Here is a 15338-nt window from a genome sequence, read left to right as displayed (position 1 = left end):
TGGATTGGGTGCATCCCTAGCCAAAACTTCATTCATTATACAGTGAACAACAATTAAAAAATCCCCAATTTATTCCGTGCCAATACTAGACACTTTATGCCATATTTATGACTTCTGTATATTTTAAAAAATGATTATCTGCTCAGTGTAGGGGCTATTAATATCTGCATAGTATAGCAACAGCTTACATTTTATAAGTAAAAGATGAAACCAGCAGGAGCTTGATCTTCAGACTTCACATCTGCATAAGTGATGTTTATAAAGTTCACATGTTGGACTTAAGCATGCAGTATAAAGGTCAGTTTTGAATTGACCTTAGGAAACCCCAATGGGAATGTTTTAATTTTTTTTTATACTGTTCTAGATAATTATAAAAATAAAATTTAATAACAACTTAGTACATTATTTCATTATTTCACTCTTTGCATTTAGCTAATGAATACATTTTGAGAAGAAAGTATGATTAAATAACTTATGCCTGGATTTCCCTTTATTTTATAGGGTGATTACTATTCAGTTGCACTGGACTGGGAGCAACCAAAACTCAGGTTTCTCCCAGCTGCTTCTGTTACACTTGAAAATAGGCGCACTGAAACATGGGAACTGAAACATGTTGTGACAAATAAAAGCTAATATTTTAGTTTAATCTGCTTCTAAATATACAAAGGGCTGATGCTCACAGCTTCTATTAAAAAAGTATGCAATAACAAGCATTACCTGCTTTTTGCTGATGCCACACAGGGCTGACTCTTGGCCTGCGGAAAATTGGAGGCAGAGGATCAGCCCATACGCTGGCATCAGCCTTTCTTTTTAGTATACTGTTCACCTGAAACCATTGAATCGGCCCTGGTGCAGGCACACACAGCAGATATCAACGAAGAAATGCAAATTCTTGTGTTTCTTCGTCGATATCCACTCCGTGCACCTAGGCCGATTCAGTAGTTCTGGGTGCAGGCTATAAAGAAGGCTGATGCCAGCCTTGTGGTTAATCATGACAGATTAACTTTTCTGCCTAGTTTTTCAAGCAAGCGAAAAAAAATTGTGATTTGCAATAAAAAAAAAAAAATGTAATAAAAATTAAACTTGCCTGAATTGTAAAACAATTGCGAATGTGATTAATAAGTTGTCTCCCCTATGTATTTTGCTTTTTGGCAGAGCCATCTAAAACCCCTGCGGTCAGTGTAATAGTTGACTATACAGATGTGGGATCCATTATCTGAAAACCCATTATCCAGAAAGTTCAGAATTGCGGAAAGACCATATCCCATACACTCCATTTTTACCAAATAATTAAAATTAATGAAAATTATTTTTTTTTTCTCCATAAAAAAAAATACACTACCTTGTACTTGATCCCAACTAAGATTTTTTTTACTGCAGGCAAAACAATCCTATTGGATTTCATTAATGTTTACATGATTGTTTAGTAGACTTAGGGGCACATTTACTAACCCACGAACGGGTCGAAATGAGTCCGATTGCGTTTTTTTCGTAATGATTGGTATTTTGCGTTTTTTTCGTATTTTTTGCGAATTTTTCGTTACCAATACGATTTTTGCGTAAAAACGCAAATTTTTCGTAGCCATTACGAAAGTTGCGTAAAATCTGGCGATTTTTCGTAGCGTTAAAACTTGCGCAAAAAGTTGCGCTTTTTTCGTAGCGTTAAAACTTACGCGAAACTTCGCACCTTTTAAGTTTTAACGCTACGAAAAAGGCGCAACTTTTTGCGCAAGTTTTAAGGCTACGAATTTACGCAACTTTCGTAATGGCTACGAAAAACTCGCGTTTTTACGCAAAAATCGTATTGGTAACGAAAAATTCGTAAAGACGGCGAAAAAAATCGCAAAAAATACGAAAAAGTCGCAAAATGTTCGTTTTCAAGTCGGAACTTTTCCAATTCGGGTCGGATTCGTGGGTTAGTAAATCAGCCCCTTAAGGTATGGAGATCCAAATTAAAGATCCCTGGATCCAGATAAACCCAGGTCCTGTACACTCTGGATATATGGTCCCATACCTGTATCCTGATCTCAAAATACAAGGTAAAGTTAAGGTTGCTAAATTTATTAACATATAAAACAGTGCTTTAAATATCTTTCATGTCAATAAGAGAGGTGCTGCCAACACTAAAAAGTAAACTTACGATGGCCTGTCCTCCAAAATAAGAGCAGTGGTAGAAAGTGGTTCAAATTCAAACTTCTTCTTTCTGGTAGACTGAGACGGTGCTTTACATGATCTTCCAGTTCGTGCTTCATATTCCTGCCACAGAATGAAACAGACAAATGAAAGCTTAATTGAACATATATCTACCTATATCTTAATAAGTTCTTCTTAGATGGAGTATACACTAATGCTGTTTATACATTGTATGCTTGCTTTCATCTAGAAGAGTAACCCCACCATGCATGTGACAACTAGGGGAGCTGTAATCATCTGCAGAAAATTAGATATTTTTCCTATATAAATGTCTTCTTGGCTGCTTAAAAGAAAAATAAAAAACACACTTACTTAAAAATAGGGTATTGTTACCCTTTCAATTAGATTTCTCACAACCTTGACTTAAAGGAAAAAGAAAGTCAAAATGTTAGGCACCCCCAAGTGACTTTGACCACCTACCTTTTACCCCGGGCTGGTGCCCCTGTGAGGAGGGAACAGCACCAGCCCGGGGTAGCTGCCGGCGCTTCCTTCTTCCTGATTCGCTGCGCGTGCATGTGCAGTAGAGTGAAAAGCCGAACTTAAACATTAAAGTCGGCTTTTCACTCTACTGCGCATGCGCCCACCGCTGGCATTTCAGCAACGGAAGCAGGAAGAAGGAAGCGATCCGCTCCAGGTACCCCAGGCTGGTGCTGTTTTCTCCTAACATGGGCACCAGCCCGGGGAACGAGGTAAGCGGTTAAAGTCACTTGGGGGTGCCTAACATTTTGGCACCCCCAAGTGATTTTGCCTTTCGTTTTCCTTTAAGAGGTACTTGAAAACATCAACTTTTTTGAACACAAGTATGCAGGGGAATATCACCTCAGCACAACAGTATAAGTGAAATGGATAAACGAGCATCGCCTAAATATGAGTTTATTAGGTTATGTACTAAAAGGTGTAAAATTTCTCTTATATCTAGTTACCTACAGTAACCTATAAACAGGTTTAATTTACTGGTCAACCATTTAAGAACAAACATATTGTTTGCTATGGATCACTGCACCAAGGCAAAAAAGCCTCTCCATATGCAATTATACATAGCAACATAAGAGATGTCTGCTTTCAAGCAGATGACCTATAATGAAATAGTGATGAGCAAAATGGTTAGCAAGGTTTTGCTGCAATAAACAGCCATAGACCCCAATGGCCACAAAAATAAGTTGCGTGGTATGGAAATCGTCACTGTGAAAAAAAAATTGACTTCAATACACTTTGTGAATTTCTTTGGGACAGATGCATTCAGCACTATGCGTGATTAGACCTTTTTTTTAAACTTTGCACCTTTTATTACATAGCACCTAAGTGGTCATATAAGTGATCTACTGACAACCAAAAGCTGAAACACGCTGGCTGAAAAGAGCAGTTTGCCGTGAACTCAAGAAACAAATGACTTGGTAACAACACAAAATATCTTTGGAACTTGTTCAATATCAGTGTAAATCGATATATGCTTAGATCTATATATATATATATATTTTTTTGTTATTGTTAACAAACAAACAAAAAAAAACAACAAGCAAGCTTCAGATTCTAATGTCTTGCAAGCATTTTTGGAAGGCAGTAGTTTAAGAAACTACAAATACAGGAAATCGAACATGTGGTTTGTGTGTGAGAACAGTGCCTTTTATGAACCAGAGGGCAGATTTGAGATCTTAAAATAGCAGTTTTTAGACACAGGATTATCCAAGGGATAAAGTTCCCCTTTATTATATATTAAAGGGGGTTGTTCACCTTTGAGTTAAATTTTTGTATGATGTAGAATAAACAATTTGCATTTGGTCTTCGTTTTTCTTTTTTTATATTTCACTTTGATCAGCGGTTTACCAGTTTGGAATTTCAGCAGTTATCTGGTTGCTAGGGTTCAAAATATCTTAGCAACCAGGCAGTGGTTTAAAGGAGCAACTGACATATGAATACGAGAGGAATAGAAAAATAAGTAATAAAGTGAAACAATAACATCAACATTGTATCCTCACAGAGCAATCTTTTTTTGGCTGTTGGGGTCAGTAGCCCCCATTTTAAAAAGTCAATAAAAAATAAATAATGAAGACCAATTGAAAAGTTGTTTAGAATTGGCCATTCTATAACATACTAAGGGGCCCATTCATCAAAGCATGATGACCACGATTGCGAAAAAATTCGTATTTTTTCTAAAGTTACACGTCTTTTTTTTTGCGTTTTGAGTAAATATGCACAACATTATTTTTTTTTTTCGCAATGACTACGAACATTTCAGAATTCATTCAAGCTTTGGTATCGTGACTATCATTTGGCCAGGTTGGAGCCGAGTCCTATGGGAGGCTTCCAAAATCATGCATTGAAGTTTCAAAGTCAGAAAGGTTTTCGTGCCATTTATGATTGTTTGAATACGAAAATTTCGTAACTTTTGGATCGCAACCACATATTGACAAACATCTGAAATGATTGTGGGTATTAGGAAATTTTTCCAACCGTGCTTTTAACAATCCGAAATTCGTGACTTGATGAATGGGCCCCTAAAAGTTAACTTAAAGTTGAACCGTTCCTTTAATAAAATATGGAATAAATTCCAAAAATATATTTTTGATTATCAACACGATCCAGTAATGAAAGAAGCCAAAAGTTTAGCAAATCATCTTTTCCCTTTGAGATTTTCAAGCTGGAATAAGGTCATATATTCCTCCCTCTAATTTTCCTACAAGTCATCGTATCTGGAGACGTCTGGTCACTGATTAATGAATAAAACAGCTACGGTTTATAGGGGAATTTATGGAAACCCACATGTTAAAAATGAATACACTGTATGTATTTTTATGAAAGTTTGTTTTAGGCTGTTTTGGTGGCAACCCAAAAGGATGTTTGGGATAAATCAGAGGTTCCTAAGGTCAGTAAAGTTAAAAGGTTAATTAGGGTAACATCTAGAATTAATGCTTATATAAATACATAAATAATATCATTACACTTTGATGTCCCATGCATTTGTCCCCACATCACACCTCACAGTAAAAATTAAAGTCCACTATATTGTAGTTGAGCTTGCCAGCGCTGCCTATAATTTTCAGAGAAAAGGGTCCATTTGGCACTATCTCTTGGCAACTCCTTAAACAGATTATAAGCAACCAATATATTATTGTGAACACCTTTTATTTATCAGGTATGTCTCATTGACAATTAATAAATGAGGGTAACGGGAGCTAAAATACACTGGAGGTAATGGATAGGACAATGTGTGCAACAGCAATGAGAGTACAGATTTACAGAACAAAGAACCAGAAGCAGTTGCCAAAATCTATTAAAGACACAGACTTAAAAGTAATTTTAAGCACAAGGGTAATATGCAGTGATAAATTTTAACAGGTTTAGTAACTTGTTAATAATACAGGTCTAGGATCAGTTATCTAAAAACTCGTTATCCAGAAAGCTTTGAATTAGGAAAGGTCCCCCCTCCCATAGTCTCGATTTTACCTAAATAGCTTTAAAAATGATTTCCGTTTTTTAAAAATATAATGAATCCTTATTGGAGATAAAGTAATCCTATTGGGATTATTTAATGCTTAAAATGTTTGTATAGCAGACTTAAGGTATGGAGATTCAAATTACAAAAAGACCTCTTTTGTGAAAATTCCCAGGTCCCAAACATTCTAATTAACAGATCCCCTACCTGTATAATGAAATGTACAGGAACTTGTATGGGTCGTCAATGGGGAGACTGGTGATAGTCATTTCAAAAGCCCCCACGGCCCAGACAGGCTGGGCTGTCTATTTTGTGTCCTGCAATTATGGACTTGCTACCAGAATGGGTGTGGTTTGAATAGCTGTGGACATGCTGGGATATAATGGGGTAGATTGACGCATGCTCTTGGAATTGGAACTCTAAAGCTAATATTTTTGCTTTCAACAGCCGTAAAAAAACAAAACAGCAGTTAATCAAGAGACAGTGTTTCCCTGATAAAAGAGGCTGCAGTAAGAAGTTTCTGAACTTAAATGGAGCGATAATAAGCTATTGTCAGTGACAAAACTAGGCTTGCCAGTCACTGACAGACAAACCATTAGCTGACAGAGAACAAAAGCTAAAACTAGAAAAAGAGGGAATATGGAAAAGATGTTAGATTCATGACAGATCAGAAAAAAACCTTAAGAGTGAAAAACTTGCTTTATACAGTTTTTCTTATAGTGCCTTGGGATCAGGACATCAGGAATGGTCATTTTCTATGCTGCTTAAGGGCATTTCTATTGATTGCTAATGAACACAGGGAATGTAAATGGGTGTAGCCTTATTCAGAGGGGACAGGAGACCTGAGCTATTTTCCTGCATGCCTGGAAATGCTATTTTCCATGCTATACAACAAGCATTCACACTGGGAAATTGGACAGCAATGCTAATATTCAGTTAACCCCATATGTACTGCCAAACATGGCACTTATCAGTGCCACTTGAGGATGATACACAGGTTTTGCTATTATTGCATATGATTTCAGGCAGCATTCCTGCTGTTAAACAAGTTAATTTAAACAATAAATTGAGGGGGTAAAGTTTGCAGGAAACTTCAGGATGGATGGTGCCAGTCTATGCCAAAGGGGCAAGCTTTTGGATGCCATGTGCCTATCTTATATATAGATATATACCCCTTCTCCAGTATATCCTATATTACAGTTCCCTACCAGGGATAGACTGGCCTACTAGATTACAAGAGGATCTCCTGCTCGGCCCATTCCCTAAACAACCCACCGCCTAGGCAATACATTCAAGTAATTTAGAGTTTCCTCTAGAGCCCTACATTATGCCTATGTGATTTAGCACTTGCTACTGGATGTCAGGTTTCTGGTGGGACCAGCCTAATGCAGATTATATACAATTAAATTAGTGTTTTTAGTAACAGTTCAGACATTGTCTGTTTTGGACCTGGAAACACCAGCAACTCCCATTGGTTGTGGTAAACCTAAGACAATGGAATGGGCAATGGCAACCCCAATACTGCAGTCTGAGCTAATAACTTCTTTAAGAATAAGTAAGCCTTTTTTTCTCTCTTTAAAATTACTCTAAACAACCCCCAGAATAACATACCTTTGTCCTTGGATTCAGTGTGATCTAGTTTCTGAATTATAAGTTGAAATTTCCAGCCCCCTAATTCCAGAAAGATCCCTTATCTGTAAAAGCCCAGGTCCTGAGCATTCCAGATAACAGATCCTATACCTGTATATAATTTCTTTAAAACTTCATCAGCCAGAAGTCATTGTTTTTCTCAATATTCCAACCAAATCTAGTATTTTGTAATGGCTGCTTAAATATTAATTTCCGTATCCTTTAGTTCAAATGATGCATATGACATGAAGATGAATGAGCATTAATTGCTAATAATGGGTGTGAATGAGTTGGATCTTAGTAAACATGCTTCAGTGAATATTCCATGCAAATGCTATTCTGACGGCCCATGCATGGAGCAGCATGACTAGGACAGAAACATATTAAATTCCATACCCCTGTGTTTAATAGATTTGGCGTAGAGACTGACGATAAGCTGCCAGAACTGTCATCCTAATGAGAAAAACAGAATTCAAGCCTTAGTGAGAAATCAGGATAAATGAATGTTAAAATAAAAAAAAATAATAACAATAATCATGGAATTAGTAATAAAAATGTACAATTTTATATAGCCTAAATTAAACATTCAGCAGGTAATTTATTAACTTTGTTGAATTGTTACCAAATGGCAAGTATACCTACCTCCCCGTAATGCTTTACTGGGAATTTGAAAAATGTATTATTCTTGAACGACTCATTCTAGCATTTTTCAGTAGAAAATAATTGTCCAAACCCTTGCTTCTCTTGTGATACCCACATGCAAATCAGGATTAAAGGATATTAGAGCACAGAAGCGCACTATTACCTTGAGGGAATGAGTGCAACACAAACCGATACTGGTATCAGCTTTGATAAACGTGTCTGTTGAACCTTTCCTTCCAAGGAAATTTTTTAGTCAGGGTAATTTTGGTAAACAAAACAAATAAACTGCTAGGAAGCACCACGTAAAACCAAAGAGCTATTATACATTATACCCCAAGAAATGAGCAAACAGCACCTATCTGGGCAATAGTTCAGGTGTGGGGCTATCATTACCATTTTTTAACAATGTGGAAACATACATTTTATTCAGCGCTAGATGTAGCAATCCCTTTATATATGTACAGTACAAGACTTATATGACCTATAGGACTTCCTTCTTATACAACGTCTACTAGGAGGTCTTCTAGGACACGCATGACTTCTTTGACTTATGTGATTTACAGTAAGAGTAAACTGATGCAGTCACAAGTGATGCTATTAGGAATAACTCGGCAAATGAGCACAAAATACTAACACATTATACACTATTGGATTCTTGGATGTATTACAGAAATTCAAGATCATGAAACCTCATGAAACCATACTTAAAATTGGTATAGATAAAGAAAACATAAAATAAACAGGTCATAAGGACCAAGTTAATCTTCAGAAGCTATATATATTCAAAGGGTAACGGCAACAAATAAAAAACTTCATATACATTTATATGTCTGTTAAATATCTGCAAATAGTACAAAAGAAACTCTGCCACACATCCAATTTTGCTTATGAAAAAGACTCATACTTTGAATGACATTTGACTAGATCACATACGGTAGGTGATTGCCTGTAACAAAACAAAACGACACTGTTTGTCTGGGCATAGCTTGGCATAATTTGGAAGAACAGGGATATGGCCTAGCATCCCAATTTTTTTAATTGAAAGTATTGGCAGGTATGTCATCACCACTATAGCTTATTCTACTATAAAAACACAAAATTTTGTTGTAGGCTATGTAGCATTATGTAAGGAGGTCTGAGAACACAATTAGTGCAAGAGCGTGTCTCTCGTGGAAAAGGGTGTTTATGGGCCCCTGAGCAGATTTATGCCAACCCTAGCAACTTGCCCGAGGCAAGATTCTTACCTTGCCCAATGGTTATGGAAGATGATGTAGCACTCATACCAAGAGGAGCAGAGGTATGCATAGATTTTTTCTGCAGGATGATAACTTTGTAATCAATGTGATATGACATGACCAGGAGCTAGAGACACTATAGTAATGAAGGGCAAAGAAAGATTTAGATGCAGACGAGATGATACTGGCAGCAGCAAAGATGGATTCCAGTAGGTGGAGGTGAGATTCTGGGAGATCAACTAGTGGTACATTGCAGAAGTCAATCCTGGAGACGATAAGGGCCTGCATCAATATTTTAGAAGTAGAAAGACACAGGAACGGATGCATGTAGGGTTGTAGGGTGATGCTGTTGACTATAATATTAAAGAGAAGATGGGGACCGGGATAAGGTGTGAATTATATTGTATATGTGACTTTTGTAAGAATAAGTGGATTGTTGGGCAGAAACACAAAAAAACACTTTATATCACAAATAGCTGAAGAAAAGCAATTACATGCACCAGTATGGGATCTGGCTCCTGGGACACCACCATCTGACATCCCCTGATCATTGTATGCACCACTGCACTTCAACTGAGTGCCGACCAAATCCATCCGATCAGAACATTTTCAGACAATAACCAGACGTTGACATCCTTGTGACTCAATCTGTGGCACAGGCCACTTTAACCATTAATTATCATATGACTATTAGCAAACCCCTGCAGAACACTGCGTGGTAAAAAAAAAAAAATCCAATCGCACACCCCACATGAAATCATATCATATAACCATATAATACAATTAGCAAAAATAAAGGCAAAGCCACGCCTCAGTATACAATGGTTGGACATCTGTGTTTTAAATATTCCAAAAGCAGCAGATGTTCTAGTAGGCGAAGGCACTGTAGGGAGCTATGGTTTCCTTATGGAGGTGATGTGATTCATCAGAGCATGATATTTGGGTGTGAGATTTCCAGGACCAGATCATCAAGGCCTTGTATACAGTATCCTCCTGAGAAAATAAAGACCTTGCCGGAAGTAAAGCGGAGGAATATTTAATTGCTTTTCCCACTACTCCAGCCTAAACAGAACATTTTCTACAAACTTGCTTTTGTGAATACAGCTCAAAGTCTTACCAAATTCTGCAAAATGCTGGGCAACGTGTCTGGTAAAAAAAAAAAAAAAAAAAAAAAAAAACCAGGAGAAAACACTGTGTATATATTAAAGGGGACGTATTTGGTAAATTAAAACTGCAAGAGCATTTATAAACTTAGGGGAAATGTTAATATTACCAAGTCACCCCCTAAATGTAATGATTACCACATAATGATTACAGCTATGCATCTATGTTCCGAAGGTGATGGATACAAGCAATTATTTTAAATTGCTGTTTCCAATACAGGTATTGGACCGGTTATCCAGAGTGCTTGAGACCTGGGGGTTTCCACATAATGGGTCTATCCATATTTTGAAGTTTACTTTACTTTAAAGTTGGCCATACAAGGGCAGATAAGCTGCTGTCTCAGACAGTTGGCAGTTTTTATCGGGCTGCGTATGGGGTCTTCAGACAGGCCTGCCGAACAATATCTGGTCAATATCTAATCAATATCTGGTGCAGATGTTGATCAGACAAATATAAAATCATATCGTCCTGCACCCTTGTCAATGTTGTCAATCCAATATCGAACTGAGGTGGGACATGAGGTTGCCAAAGTAGATCATTCAGTGTATACACTGAATGATCAGTGTATACATGCACCGATACTATCGTACGAAACCTCGTTTCGTAAGATATTCGGTGCGTGTATGGCATGTCGGTGAGTCAACCGATATCGCAGGAAGCTGCTGATATCGGACGACTCGCCGATTGGCCAGGTTAGAAAATTTTTATCGGGCGCCATAGAAGGCGCCTGACCAAAATCTGCCGTCAGGGCTGAATCGGCAGAAGGAGGTAGAAATCCTATTGTTTCTACCTCCTTATCTGCTGTTTCAAGTGTATGGCCAGCTTAAGTCTACTTAAAAAATAAAAATTTAAAGGACAATGAAAGGTTAATATAAATTAAAAGTTAGTCTAAAGGCATTCTTTTTAAGTACTTACTGCATATCTAAATTCCCAGATCCCTGCTTGCGTCTCTGAGATATGGTGCTGGCAGCCTACAGCAGTGTGAAGACTACAGTGACATCACTGAAATCTCTCTTCCCTTCCTGTAGGCTGCCAGCGGCAGCCTTCCTATTCTCTGAGCATGTGTGTAACTTGATCCTGTCTCCTGTTCTGAGCTATACATGCCCACCAGCCAATCAGAAGCGGATCTGGCAGAGGGGGGGAGGGAATGAAACACATGTGCAGTATGAAGCAAGGAGGGAAAGGAAGGGAGAATACCTTTTTAGAGATGGCTGCCTGTTCTAGAAAATGTGAAGTAAGTGTGACTGAGTAAATATTTGATTAGGTGAGCCAAAAGTGTGGCGTTTTTACTAAACAATAGGAGGACTATTGGGCAGTATGCTTTTTAAATTTTGACTTGCATTCTCCTTTAAACCTCAAATAAATCCAATAGGATTGATTTGCCTCCAATAAGGATAAATTATATCTTAGTTGTGATCAAGTACAATGTACTGTTTTATTATTACAAAGAAAAACCAAATCAATTTTAAACAACTGAATAATTTGGTTAAAACTGAGTTTATGGGAGATGGCCGTCCCATAATTTGGAGCTCTGAAAAATGGGTTTACAGACTGATTCCATACTTATGACTTATATGAATTATCGTTTCTTTTATGAATTCCTAAGTATAGGAAAACCATTCTATGTTGATTTCAATATTTTATATATGTAGGAAAAGCAAAACTATTTGTCATGGTACCTCTAAGGTAAGCACATCTCACATTTCAAACAGGAGAAAAGCTTGTTCTGAATAACTGGGTATGCTATGAAATTACAAACACTGGGTCCACCCCAGCATTTTTGGAATGCTTCTCTTTCAACCCATAAATCAGCTCTAGTGTAATCAGACATCACATGTCTGCTCATAAGCTGGGAAACATCTGCAGCAACCAATTCTCAAGCATCAAGCCACTAATAGAGCTATTTCATCCTTACTCATGTAAGGGTAAAACATATGTATGTGATGTGCTAAAGCAGCGTTTTTCAACCGCTGTTCCGCAGCACACTAGTGTGCCGCGAGATGTTGCCTGGTGTGCCGTAGGCAGGGCCGCAATTTTTACTTTAAAAAAAAAATCCGGGCCCTGTCATTGGTTGCGCCCCGTGTGTACGGGTGACGTCAGTATGCACGGGCCACAACGTTATAAAAGGGCCTGTGTGCGGTCGCGTGTAGGCAGAAGTGCAGAGGCGGCGCGCGTGAGGGGAAGATGCTGCTGAAGCCGCCGAAGAGTAAAATGCTGCTGGGCACCAATGTATTAGGGGGGGCCACGGGGCACACTGACTTATGGGGGCACTGCTGCTGGGCACCAATGTACTAGGGGGGCTGGCTCTTGGCACCAATGTACTGGGGGGCACTGCTGCTGGGCACCAATGTACTAGGGGGGCACTGCTCTTGGCACCAATGTACTAGGGGGGCAATGCTGCTGGGCACCAATGTACTAGGGGGGCACTGCTCTTGGCACCAATGTACTAGGGGGGCACTGCTGCTGGGCACCAGTGTACTAGGGGGGCACTGCTGCTGGGCACCAGTGTACTAGGGGGGCACTGCTGCTGGGCACAGAGTTAAATTTTTTAACATTTTCTAATGGTGGTGTGCCTCGTGATTTTTTTCATGAAACAAGTGTGCCTTTGCCCAAAAAAGGTTGAAAAACACTGTGCTAGAGGACTGTTTATTAGCTTGCATCGGGACTATACGCATATTTCAACTGAGTAATGTTACAAATAATGTTCTACCTTCATAAATTCCACAACTTAAAATATCAAAATATAATTTTACTTATGTTATAGAAAATGAATCTGTTTATACAAACTTACATTATACCATATATTTAATTTATAAGAAAGAGTTTCGTTTTTTGAAAGATTAAATTAAAGGTACAGTGATTTCTTGCTGTGCTTCTATATACCTCAGTTTTATTAATGTTGGTTTAAATAAAGCTGAATGAAAAAACTAAAATTCCCTGGTATGACAAATTTAACTAGTGAAAAGATCCAAAAAAGGATATATTTAAGAGCTAAGGACAAAAAACACTTGCAGACCCTCAAGTCTACAGAAGTATGATTTATTTTACATATACAAAGAGAAAAAAATCTATTTACCTGCTGAATTATCTTTGAGTCCTTCTGAGCAGTTTCTCTTGGAGGTACTTTACCAAACAACTTCCAACCAGGGACACTCGATGATGATTTAGGGTCCTTTGTTCTTTTAGAAAAGAAATTCCTGGGAAAAAAGGAAAGCAAACATTCAATGAACAAAGCAGTTAACTATATATAAAAATGGGCCTTATCGCCCAATTTCAATTTGAAAAAGATGCCGCCATCATTCAGAAGCAAATACACAGTTTCCACCAGTGCATGGCAAAGAAGGTCATATATGTAGATATAATGCTGTATATTACACAAACAGCCATAAGATCTGGATTTAAATTGGCCGGATGATGGAAACAACCAAGATCTAAGGCACAATAATATCTGTCCAGATTATTTAATCAACAAACATGAATCAATGCGTACACTGTACCAGTACATTATATTACAATATATACAAAATAGTTTGTTTAGGTACTACTGGTCCTTTAAAAAGTCCACCAAAAAACAAACATATAATGACTTTTTTTTTTTTTAATGCATTCCTAAATGAAATGTATATGTATATAATATTTTAGAATACAATTCTAAACAATGAAATGCCCTCCTGAATCACATGTATATATAAATATCCTATTTTTAAAAAAAATAAAGACTGTTTTTCCTCCAGATATTTACGGATGACTTTATGTGATCATTAATAACCCATTTGTGATTATTAAATCATTACAAAAACATGCATTGTGTTTCCTGAACAACAGTACTTTGTCAGAACCTAGCACAAAGTGGGACAGCAAATTTTTTTTTTTATAATAAATCTGCAACATTGTGTTATAAACAGGTATATTTGAAAGTTTCTGTACAGCATGTTCTTTTATTTGGTTTATTTGGCTCTGTATGTGGGTGGTACTGAGCTATATCAAGCAGAACAAGAAAAAGGCCCACCCCTGTAAAACTGTTGTTCAGGAAACACAAAGCAATTGGGTAGACTCTTCAGACACATGGACAAACCAAGAAGCCATGTTAGTAGATTGAATTGTTCTGTACTTGCTTTATAGCAATGGGGAACACCAGGCTGGTTCTGCAGATAACCGCAGGGCGATTTATCAATATATATAAACCAAATGGACAAAATTCATCTGTGGGTTAAAGGGGACAATCAATTAAGAATGTTATTTGGCATAACAAAAACTAAAACAACTGGACTTTTCTGAGTTTTTTCTTGAAAACCTTTCACCACTCATCCAAGTGGCTTCTTCAGTTCAAATGGCTGGTAGAGAATTCCCCGGCATTTAAACCCTGGAGGGTAGTACAGTCTCAGACATTGGAAATGTGTAAGAAGGTATGATCCAGTCACAATGGTACCATGATTCTCATTGATACAGGTGTTAATCCTTCAAACTACATGACATGTGAACTGTTATGAAACTGCTGGGGTAAGGATGTCAAAGCAGCATTGTATGTTGATGACAAGCAGCGGGCCATTAGAGGTATGAGCTGATCTCCATGGGTCAGTACCCAAGGGCGCGGTGAATGTGTATGTAATTGCCTATGTTGCCATGAAATAGAAGGCATTTGCTCTCCAGCCAGCCTTCACTGAGTCATGCTGCATTTTAATGTGCTTTTTTGGACATTGGAAATAGGTTAGCCACTAGTGATGAATGAAAACATGGATACATTTGTGAAATGGCAAAATTTCACCAAATGGATTAAAGTCAAATTTTTGACAGGTTTATTCACCTATGAGAAGAAACTCGAGTTTTTTCCTCGAGTTTCTTCTCATGCCAAATGCATTTTTTTTTCCCGCACCATATCTATTGAAGCCATTTTTTTCTTTCAAGCGCAAAAACATGATATGCTTCCCCCTCAAACAATATGCACAGAGAAATTCTATAGTACGGCTGGGGTGCAGAGGACACGTGAGGGTCGGGTAGGTATGCACTTGGCCCCTCTGAAGATTTTTTTTTTTTTTTTTTTT

At 37.8% G+C, this 15338-nt stretch overlaps 1 protein-coding gene across 2 annotated transcripts in view; it reads right to left on the bottom strand.

Annotated features, from left to right (window-relative positions):
* Positions 1-15338, bottom strand: part of tbc1d12 (TBC1 domain family member 12) — a 45740-nt gene that overhangs the window by 19686 nt on the left and 10716 nt on the right. Inside the window, 3 exon segments of one of the 2 annotated variants that reach the window (NM_001079100.1) lie at positions 2141-2256; positions 7652-7708; positions 13373-13493. In NM_001079100.1, the coding sequence (NP_001072568.1) occupies positions 2141-2256; positions 7652-7708; positions 13373-13493 (294 nt within the window). 2 annotated transcript variants of the gene reach the window in all.

The sequence above is a fragment of the Xenopus tropicalis genome, chromosome 7 (assembly GCF_000004195.4).
Source record: "Xenopus tropicalis strain Nigerian chromosome 7, UCB_Xtro_10.0, whole genome shotgun sequence".
Classification (NCBI taxonomy): Eukaryota; Metazoa; Chordata; class Amphibia; order Anura; family Pipidae; genus Xenopus; species Xenopus tropicalis.
This window is presented reverse-complemented; position numbering and strand designations above follow the sequence as displayed.